We start from the raw sequence: 11,106 nt of genomic DNA, 5'->3' as shown, positions 1-11,106 counted from the left end.
GAGACTGGGAGCTAGGATGCTAAATGAAGCGGTGTTCCCCTATTTAGGTAGATAAGGAACTCCTCAGCCTGCTGTGTGAGCCACTTTCAGCTGTCCTTTTGGTGAGGTTGCTGGGCTTTTAATTATTATTGTTATTATTTGTGTTGGACACAGAGGCTGAAGGTACCTGAGTGGTTATCTCTCCTACCCATATACTCTCCAGCTCCTCAATGAGTGTCCAGCTCTGAGGACTTGCATAAAGTTGCTAGTAGTACGGTGGTCCTGGACTTCCAGGGAAATGAGCAAGAGTGATTAGTGGCTGACTTCAGGCTGCTTTCCCACAGGGGGTTTTCTCTCTTGAATCAAAATTATTTAGAATGACTCACATACTCCCCTTCTTCCTTCCACTGTCCACTGAAGGTCTTAGGCAGGACTGAACTGAGTGGGAGTTGGGGGAGCAGGGAAAGTATGAAGAATGCTTCGAGAAACTCTCAGAGCCTCAGCCTTCCTCAGGATTGAATTGTGGAATTAACCGCAGTGATGTATTCTGTGCATGCAGGAGGAGGCATTAATATGCAGCAGCAGTTCCCACAAACAATATTCCTCTCAGGCTTTCTGTGGCCCTAGCATCCACCCATCCCCGGGCCAAGAAAGAGGAGATACTGAAAAATAATGCTTCCCAGACTTCAGACTGGCCACAACCTCTCCCTAAGGAGATACCCTCCACCCTCTGCCTAAAACCTGATGGCCAGGGCCGCTGGGCCTTCAGGAACTCCAGTTTCCAGTTCAGTCAGAGGCCCTGAGGGCATAGAAGTCTGGGTCTATCTAGGGGGTTCCCATCCCTCTTTTTAAATCATCAGGTTGGGGTGGGGGAAAAATAAAAGGCTTAGGGAAAAGAAGAGTTGTAGATCATTGAATGATTTGTTTGCCATTCTTTTTCTGCTGAGTTTAGATGGTGTTTTGCTCAGTTCTTAATATGTCAGCCCAAAAGGCCTGCACTTGCTGCCTCCAGGCAGGGCTGAGGACTTCCTTATGCAGCCTGTCTCATTCTTCAGGGATAGAGGGGTTCGATTATACTTAGGCTTCAAGAGTACTCTACTGTAGCAGTTCCCACCCCTAAGTGGAAAGATTCCTCTCATGCAGATCTGGCCAGGGATCCATAACACATCGGAGGCTTGGAGCCTGGTCCCAGAGTACAGCTGTGCTCCCCATAAGGGAGAAGTTGAGGGAAAATCTGCAACGAACTCTGAGTAGTGGTGGAGAGACCACCAGCCAGAGTCAGTTTCCAAAGGTGGAGGGTACAAGCGTCCCAGCTAACCGTAGTGGGAGGCCTTGCAGCTTCCTGATCCTAGTTTGAAATACCCACATTGAGGCAGTGTGAATGTGAAAAGGGTTGAAGTTTGTAGGTGAGTCATTCCCTCCCTTGATCCTTGCCCTAGATGCAAACTTGCCTCTCAGGTCACTGGATAGGGCTGACCAGAAGGATAGGACAGGATAAATTTATCTTGGACAGTACTTTGGATGAAGGGAGAGAATGTGGAGGGTGCTGAGAGACACTTCCCTGCCCCTTGAGTTAGCTCTCTGATCATCCAGCACTCCTTTCCTCCCTTTGGGGCTACCTTTACCTCTCAAAGTCAGCTGAGAAATGGTTCAATCAGAAACCCAACCTGGAGTTCTCCTTGGGAAAAGCCAACTCTTTGGGTTTGTGTTCTCAGTCCCTTGGGGAGCAATGTGGTCAGTTGGGGGTGTTCAGAGTGTTCCTGGAACAGAGACCAGGTGTCTGAGGTCCTGGTGGCCAGTTTAATCTGTGGAGGTAAAAAATGGCTCAAATGATCAACCTTCAAAATTTGTTCCTCAAAAGGGAGCAGGGCTGTCCTGTGTAAAGAGTTACTGGAAGAGATTCAGGGAAACAGGAAAGGACAAGTGTGGGGCATGAGCATCTCACTTAGATATTTTTGCAGTGTGTTGGTTTGGGGTTTCCCCAAAAATAATCAAGAAGGGAAGGGATGTGAGGAACTGTTTCCCCTCTTAACAGAAGTTGTTGCTACAACTTTACAAGGGGCAAGAAAAGACGCAGGAGAACCAAGTTCTCAAAATAAATGCCATTTCAATGATTTTAATAAGCAAAATAGGAAACAATTTTAATAACAAAAAAACAGAAACCAGTCTGAATAAAACTACAATAGACTAGGTTTTAATATTTTCATATCATAAGCAGGATTTGAAATTGATCCCTTATTTTACATGAAATAAAAACAATTTCGCTGCTGCATGTTTGATTTCAACACAGTTGAATCAGTAAAAACCAAAGATCGTTTCTGATGCATGACTAATACCCACGATATTTAAAACTGCAAGCACCATGCTGTTCATACAATCCTGATATTACTGTTAATTTATAAACTAATACAAACTTAAAATGCATCCGGCCAGCAGTGCCAGCGTATTCTAAAGAGAAATAAAAAATAGTTTTCATTTTGGTATTTTTGTCAGTGCAACTTAAATCCTTTTACTGACCTGCAGGAAAAAAAAAGTAATAAAAACACCCAGAGACGCCTTATGACTACTGTACAACTGAGAAGAAGCTCACTTGCTGCCCGAGCAAAGAAAGAAACAGAGAACATGTTTTCACCAAAAAACGCACTTAAAAGTTGCGATCTTTCTCACCAACGTTTTCGTTTCCAATACTTTCAGAGTGTGTCCCCTTCCGTGGCCACAGGCTAAACCCAACCGAAGGTCAGAGCGGGACAGAACGCCTTTTACAGGCGACCCTAAACTAACCCCAAGAAGGGAGCATCCTGGGCATTCCTACTACTGAATCGTGCCTGGATTTTTACCCGGGGAGGTGGGGTGGGGGGTGGTAGAATGAGAGAATGAGAGAGGGGGGGGGGGTGTTTTGGTTACAATGGAGAAGCATACAAGACAATTATTGTCGATCTTTTTTTTTCCCCTCCTTTATGTTTCCTGAGTGTATTACATTTCAGCTATAAAGAGGTGAAAATAAAATGTCCAATGAGAATGTTAAACTACCCTTCTCGCTTCCCCAGGCTGCGGTGCACTCCAGGCAGACACTCGCTGTCTCTACCTCTTTAAATTCTGGAGCCGCCAGAAACCATTGCCAAGGGATAGCTCTCCCTCCGCCGCCACCCCCTTCCCTAGTTTGTTTCCCTCTGTGACCTCGAGCAGTTCTCAGTCCCCAACAAAGAAAAGCCAAAATGAAAAACTACAGGGGAGGTGGGTGGGGTAGGGGTATAGAAAGGAAAACACAACTCCAAAGTGCGCCCAATATTTAAAAAAGAAAAAGTTGCTTTCTGAATGCAGATGCAAATGCCCGTAACTTTATTTTACTTAAAAAAAAAAAAAAACACCAAACCCAGACACAGCCTGCCAGCCTGCTGAGCCGCCTCTGTGCGGTTTCCTGGGGGCAGATATTTACAAGCTAACAACCAGAACAGAAAAGATCACTGCCCGCCCAGCAGTCCAAGGGTTAGAACTGCGACACCTTCTTGCCCAGAGAAACAAACCAAAAGCGATGATCCGTGATCAACAACATGCTAACGTTAAACAGGAAAATGGTACAAAATAGAAGTTATTACCATACATGTCCAGCATGCAGGATTAATATTTTTGATGCAGATTTTCATGGTTTTTTTTTTCTATATAATCAAGCAGGCAAAACTTATGATATTTCGCATTGACCGTCCCATTTGAGTCCTCGGTCACCAGGTCTCAAAGGAGGCATTATATAAACACTTTACACACACTGTCTCTCTCCCCTCCTCTTGCATTTTCCATCCTGAGCAGCAGGTTAAGTCCTGCGCGAGGCGCTGGCTGCTCATTCGCAAGGTCCTTCCTTCCTTTCTTTCCTCGCCAGCGGGCGGGCTCTTAGGGATGGCTTGGTCAATGTCCCTTCTCCTCAGTCCACAGAGTTCAGGAAGCAAGAGACATATAAACTGCTTTCCTCACCCACCTCGTCCTGCGCCTCTCTCCCTAAGGCTGTGAGGCTCCTTCCTAGCTTTTGAAAAGTTGAGCATGGTGCCTCCCTCCCTACTTTTCCATAGCGAGTCTAGGAAGGCTGGAGAGAGCACGCCGCTCTGCCCAAGGGTTCCTTTTCACTCAACTTTTTCCATCTTCACCCCCCCCTTTCCTATTTCTCTTTCCAGCAGGAGGATGGATGGAGATGTCAGAGATGGGAAAGGGGTGGGGAGGGGAATGGGGGCAGGGGATTCGCACTCACATGAAGAACTCTGGAGAGGAGGGGTTGTCGCTGGTGGAGCCGGCCTCCCTGAAGCCATTGCTGGCAAGTTTCTCGCATTTCAGCTTGTAAGCATCTCTCTCGCGGGCCAGCCGGGACACCTCCTGCTTGAGCTGTTCCACCTGCTGGATGAGTTGGGTCTTCTCGTTTTCCAGGTGGTGTTTCTGCTGGACTCGTTTATACCTGCAGGACTGGGCGTAGCCCCTGTTCTTCAAGGTCCTCCTTTTCTGCTTGAGGCGTATCACCTCGTCCTTGGTGAAGCCTCGCAGGTGCCGGTTCAGCTCTCTCACGGACATGGACACCAGCTGGTCGTCAGAGAAGCGGTCTTCCACGCTGCTAGAGGCAGGGTGCGCCGCCGGGTGGTTATTGGGCAGCTGCTGGGATGAAGTGGAGGAGGTTGACGGGGTGGGGGACGCTTGGTGGTGATGATGATGGTGGTGGGGGTGCCCTCCGTTGGCCAGGTCTTCGTGGCTGACTCCAGGATATTGGTGGTGGTGGTGCTGATGTTGGTGATGATGGTGGTGGTGGGCCCGGAAGTTCTCGAAGCTCTGCAGCTGCTGGGGGACCTGGTGGGGGCCAATCAGCGCCTCCACCGCATCCTCGGGGGTCAAGTTGAGAGCCTCCGGGTTCATCTGCTGGTAGCTGTTGGCCATCCAGTACAGGTCTTCCAGGTGCGTCTTCTGCTCGGTAGGGCTGAAACTGGGCGACGAGGGCACGGAGCTGCAGGGAGTACTGATGGGGGTGGACGACACCGACCCCGCCGGCTGCAGGCGAGTGCAGTGACGTCCAGGGCGCTCGGCCCTGCTTAGGGGCTCCTTTTTCACATCGAACTTCATGAGGTCGAAGTCATTCACGTACTCCATGGCCAGCGGGCTGGTGGGCAGCTCTGGGCCGATGCTCAGCTCTCCAGCCATCTCGGTCGCAGGCGACTCTACCGACTGCTGCTCACTCCAGGCTCGGCGCCTCCACTCTCGCCCGCAGAGAAACTTTCAGCTCCTGCCCCGGAGCGGCCGAGGAGAAGCTGGGGAGAGGGAGAGAAGGAGGGAGGGGGCGGGGGCGCTGCAGTACAAGAAGGGGAGCGGCGGCTGCGGCAGCCCCGGCCCCGCCAGCACGGCCGGGCGGCGGAACAGCAGTTTGTTGGGGGCGGAGGGGGGGTGGGCTGTTTGCCTTTTTTGCAAAGTCTTTGTCTGTCGGACGATGAAGCTCTCGCTCCGGCTCGCTCTCTCTCGGCTTGCTCTCGGGGTATTTGCAAAGTCCTGATTCTCCCCACCCCGCCACCACCCCTTTTTCCTGCCTCGCGAACAGCCTGCAAAGGGAAGGCAGCTATTGCAACTTTGTCGGGGCCCGAGAGCGGCCGGGGAGTTGGGGGGTGGGGGGGGTTGGCTGTGGCAGAAAGAAAGAGAAGAGGAGGAGGAGAGAGAAAAAGGAGGAGGAGAAGGAGGGGGAGAAAAGCCGATCCCGAGTAGCTGCTCTCAGCCCCAGTTGTGCAGCTGTGATTTGCAAAGCCTCCCCCTCTGCCTTATATCCCTTTCCTGATGTCACCCGCCGGCCAATGGCTGAGCAGCAGCCGGGGCCGGAGGCTGCGGGGGAGGGGCCCAGAGCAATGTGACAGCTCTCACGTCAGCTGACTCGCAGCTGGAGAATCAGACTAGGCAGGGACTCCAAACTGGAGTCTCTCTCTCTCTCTCTCTCTCTCTCTCTCTCTCTCTCTCTCTCTCTCTCTCTCTCTCTCTCTCTCTCTCTCTCTCTCTCTCTCTCTCTCTCTCTCTCTCTCTCTCTCTCTCTCCCCTCCCTCTCTCTTTCCCCTCCCCTTTTTCCTGCCATTCACATTACCCCCCCCCCTCATTATCTCCTCTCCCCCACCCCCCACCCGGGTCTGGGATGACCTCGAAGGAGGAGAGGGCTAAGACTCTCTTTGTTCTGCACACCACGCACATGCCCCATTCACTCTGCTGGGCATGGGGGGGGGGGGGGGAAGGGGAGAGGGGGAGGGGAAGGCGGGGGGTATATGGAAGATTGAGTGGGCTCCCCTGCCCCTTTCCTCCTTAAATGGGACTTGGATGGAACTCGCTGGCTCAGCGGCACCCCGAGCACTGGCAGGGACCCAGGCTGCGCCCGCCCTGCTCCCTTCCAGGTCTCACCCCCTCTCTCTGAACTCCCTAGGGTGAGAGCTTGTCAGGATGAGAATGGAGGAGGGGAGAGTGGTGAGGAAGCAGAGAGAGGGACGTTCTCTCCCTCCCTCCCCCTTTCCCGTCCCCCTCCCCAGATGTGGCCAATGGTAGTTCCACTGAAAGGAAGCGCATTCCAGAGGGAACCCGTGCCAAGACCAGGAACCCCGATCCCATCCGGTCCAGGTTCCCTGACTATTCTCCATGCAAGACGGACTCGGGACTCGTCTTCTGGACTGTTTTTCTTGTCCAGGAACAGGACTGTGTTTTTGTTTGAACATTTTGTAACGATTAAGAGAGATTAGGTCTTTTCTCCCCTCCCCCTTCCGCTTTCAGACTCAAACAGGCATAAAGTGCGACCCCAAGTGGCTGCTTTGGGGAAAAGCCGTGGGGTGAAAAAAGCGCTGGAGAGAATTGTCGCGGAAGGGTCCAGGGCACCTTGCTGGCGAGAGGTGCTGCCACCAAAGCCCAGCTAGGAGGCTAGGAGTGGAGTCCTTCAGCCCGCAGACCCCAGCCCGATCTGTTTTGGGTTTTTTTTCCTAAATGTCATCGGAGAGTCCTTCCCAGAGTCACCTGTCTATGCGCCCCTCCATCTGAACGGGAGCCGGCTACTTTTACTTTCCCACACTTTGGGGACGTTTTGTTGCAAGCTGCTCAGCCTGGGACACAGATGGCCCTCCAATCCCCTTAAGAAAATTACTCAGCTTCCCAGCTCTCCTGAAGCGCCCTCTTTCAAGGACTCCACATCAATACCCTTTGCCCATTGCTTGGGGTTTTTGCCTCTTATAACCTTCCCCCCTTTTCCCTTAATTGCTAATCCGATTTCCCTGCAGAAAAGTAGCCTCTAATTCCCAAAGGGGCCCACTAGGGTCCAAGAGAGCTAGGGAAAGCCTTAACCACGAGTAGACTCTCAGTTTTCAACCACCTCACCCGACTGACCGTCGGTGCTCAGACTCCCTCTTCTTTGCACACCTCGGCCTGATTTATTCAAGAGACCCCCAGTGTCCTAGGCGTAGAGACCTAGGAGAAATGCGAATTCCATCCAGAGAGTCAAGGACCTGGGCGAGTTCACCCCTTCCATCCCCGAGAAATCTGTGCCAGCAGCCGACGAGTCCTGAGCAAATGTGTGCGTGTCGTATAATGTGTCCGAAGCAGTGTGCCACAGTGTGGACGGGGCAAATGCGTGTCAGACGAGCTCGGAGAGAGTGTGTCATGTACACAAGATGAATATAGGCGTCAGAAAACCTGTACGGGGAGTGTGTAACAGGTCGAGTGTACAGAGCGAGTGTGCATCACAACGTGTAAAAAGGGTGAGTGTGTTTCAGACAATGCGTCCTGATTGAACATGCATTACGGAGGGTACAAAGCGAGCGTGTTTTAGGTAAGGGAAAATGTGTAATCATAACTCGTTCCGGGCGAGCGCATCCTTAACAGTGTGTACGGAGAGTGGACATCAAACAAAATATACAGAGTGAGAGTGTCAGACCAAGTATCTGAATGTGGACTCCCAGAAGAATCTGATAAGTTGCAAAATTCCATCGTATCACGAAGTTATGGATATACGAAGTGCCTTGTCTCTAGAACAGTTCTTGCAGTAAAAATGAAGTGTGGCGGGGGATCTGGGAGTGTGTACTGTAATCGAAATGGTTAATTGGCCCTAAAAAGTTATGGATCGATATCTTGTTTATTGGGAAAGATCGTACGGAGCTCTCTTCCAAAACCCGTTCTTCGTGCAGAAATCTTTGTCTCGCCAAGCGTCTAATACTTCCCAACTAAGAGATAAAAGCGCATACTAGACAAAAGCCCTCTAAGAGCCCTCTGGGAGATGCTTCGGGCGGAACGCACCCACAGCCCCACAGCTATGGCCCATGTCCAGCGGCTGTACAGGAAAGCATCGCATTTCTCGAGTTTGTTCTGCCGCGGGGTCAGGTCCACATTCCCCCCAACCTCGAGTCCACCAAACCCTTTTGCAGTCCGCTCTCTGATTTGAGGGAGCTTCGGCTCTGCAGTCACTGTCCTCTGTGCCAGAGGTTTGAGGGCAGAATCGTAGCACCCTGGGACTGTGTCCGCAGAGAGCTACAGGCTGTCGAGGCCTCAGGCCCGTGTGCGGCCTCAAGTTCCTCGTCTTTGGGCTGCAGGAAGGCCTAGTCTGTACGACCTCTCCGCCCCGATGGGGTACAAAGAGGGCACTTCCCCTACTTTAAGAAGAATTAATTCTGCCGCCTCTTCCATAAGGATGCGCTGAACTGTGGGTCCTCCGCTAACAGAAACCAGTTACCCTTCGCAAGGCAACCGCCTATGTCTACCCACCAGAGCAGCTGGAGACTACATACTTGGGCTTCATTTCTATCGCACTGCACTGGAAACCCACTAGCCCAGAGCTGCTCTTCCCTGTCTCCGTCCAGTCTGAGCTTAGTGACCCCAAACCCCAGTGTTCTGTCGCTATCCAGCTAACCAGTGCGTGGTCAGACAATTTTATATTCATTCCCTTTCCCCTTTCCCAACCTGTCCTTCTTGTCCTTTGCCTTCTACCCATTCAAGAAAGAGAGCCCATTTTGCCGTCCCAAAAACCAGCGACTTTAAGCTAATTGCCGATGTGCGGGTCTCAGCCAAAGCGCAGTAGTCACCCGGTACTGGATTAGGTTTTATTTTGTCATTATACTGGTCACCAATGCTTAATCAAGGTATGGCTGAAAAATTGGAAGGAAATAGGACATTTTCTCCCCCACACTTCCCTGACACAAGCATATACATACGTACACCTTTGAACACGCACACACACATACACACACACACACACACACACACACACACACACACATACACTCGCACAAGTACACGCCCTAGCCACTTTGAGAATTCGGTCCTTGTCCTGAGGGCCGATAGAGTAATCCTGCCTGCATCTTAGACAGCAAGGTCCCAGTTCTGTACTGTCGGCAGGCACACTCAGAAGGTTGGAAGGAGAGTTTCAAGCAGACTAGAATCTTTATTTCAATCAACTATGGGTTTCTTGTTAAATGCTCTGTCCATATGCCTCTTTCCAGAGACTTTCCTCATTCAAAAAAAAAAAAAGTGTCACTTATCACCCCACTCCTAGACTCGTCTTTCTATGTGTTCCAGTTGTAGCTCTTACCCCAGGGACGCCTTTCTATGCTGCTCAAGGTCTCAGAATTGCCTTTTTCCTCTTTTCGTCTTTGTAGATGCAGAATGTAAAATTCCGAGAAGAGAGGGAGGGAGGGAGGGAGAGAGAGAGAGAGAGAGAGAGAGAGAGAGAGAGAGAGAGAGAGAGAGAGAGAGAGAGAGACTGGGGATTGGAAGACAAAATAGGAGACAAGGAGAGACAGAAGAGGAAAACCTTTGTTCGGGGATAAAGAAGGGTGGAGGAAAAAGTGTCTTCATCTTTGGTAACCCCCAGATTTCCCGCACACAACTGCTAAGCGCATTTTTCTGCTAGTACTATCCCTACTCCCTCGCCTGCTCCAAGCCCCACAAAATCCTTACGGTGTAAATGTGTTTCACTAGGATATCCAAATAGTTTCCAGACTGGGCATGAGTTTACTGCTGATTTCTGATCCTCTTTTCATTTTCTTAAAAGTCAGGTTTACAGGTTCATTTCCAACAAAGATCGAGTTCACTAAATTGAGCTCCCTACTCTCAGCCTTCCAGGTCTCTCCTCTTCCGGGGACTATCTTCCCAGAGTGGGAGAGAAAGAGTTGCAGTCCTGTTACAGATAGAACCCTTGTAATACCGCGGCGGGTGCGAAGTCTGGTAGCCAGAGAGAGTCTGAGGAGCTAGCCCACTACAGAAGACTACAATCGGGAAGAAAGGAACGCACTTGTGTCTGTCCTATCTATCCACCTCTCCCTGTCCCTATCCGACCCTGGCAGAAAGAGTCTGGACTAGCAATCATTAGCCCCAAGCTCGAGCTACGGTTTGTTTTTTGGATTTTTTTTTTCCTGCTTGGGTAGTCTTTTCTGAGTCTCATTTTCTTATCTGTAACATGGGCACACTAACTCTCATATTTGTTCCTGAGACTGATGTGAGGAAAGAGCTTTGGAAATCCTAAAGCGCTAAAGGGATGGTAGCTGTTTTATTTTTGTTGTTTCTGTCTCAGTCTGTCCGCGTCCCTGCTTCCTACCCGAAGGTTCTGACCGAGGACTCCACTCTCCCCTCCCCGCTCTTCTGTTTCTGCGACTAAGAAACAGGAAGCAGAACACTAAGGGCCCCCAGGGTCCAATATGCCCACACCCATCCACCCTCCCCAGTCTGTACTGCTTACAGGCAGAACCTCCGAAACAAAGCTGTTTTCTCCCTTCAGAACGCAGGTGCGTTCTCTACTAGGTGGGGATGAAGTTAGTAAGATCACCAAGACGACCGAATAGGAAACAGGGCAAGAGAGTGTCCCCTTCGGGAGATCCAAGGGTTGCTTTCTTGCCTAAGCCTTCCGAGTTAACTCCCTGACCCGGGGTCGTAGGGAGAACCCTGGGAGCCCCCTAAGAAAAATGTTAGGGGTTGATCTCACGGGATGGTCTGACATTAATGGGAGGAGAATGGAAGAGACATCTAGGGCCTATATTCGACTTTAGGCTAAGGTTGCGTGTATTTTTTATGTCCGAGTGTGTGCCCCAGTGCGTCTGAGGAAATTCTTTGACTGTGTATATGCGTCAGTTAGTGCTTGTATCTGTAAATGCATGTGTCTGCAAA

The 11,106-nt window shown here is 50.7% G+C and overlaps 1 protein-coding gene across 1 annotated transcript; it reads right to left on the bottom strand.

The window, feature by feature from the left end:
* Window positions 1-2,066: 2,066 nt before the first annotated feature.
* Window positions 2,067-5,741, bottom strand: MAFB (MAF bZIP transcription factor B). The gene has a single exon (XM_072631492.1). It carries the CDS (start codon window positions 5,146-5,148, stop codon window positions 4,213-4,215), a length of 936 nt encoding a protein of 311 aa, XP_072487593.1. The 5' UTR covers window positions 5,149-5,741; the 3' UTR covers window positions 2,067-4,212.
* Between the last annotated feature and the right edge of the window lie 5,365 nt (window positions 5,742-11,106).

The sequence above is a fragment of the Notamacropus eugenii genome, chromosome 1 (genome assembly GCF_028372415.1).
Source record: "Notamacropus eugenii isolate mMacEug1 chromosome 1, mMacEug1.pri_v2, whole genome shotgun sequence".
Lineage (NCBI taxonomy): Eukaryota > Metazoa > Chordata > Mammalia > Diprotodontia > Macropodidae > Notamacropus > Notamacropus eugenii.
The sequence above is the reverse complement of the archived record's forward strand: the minus strand, read 5'-3'. Positions and strand labels throughout refer to the sequence as shown.

Coding starts and splice junctions, on each gene's coding strand:
- MAFB (XM_072631492.1), bottom strand. CDS start 5,148: ATGGCTGGAGAGCTGAGCATCGGCCCAGAGCTGCCCACCAGCCCGCTG.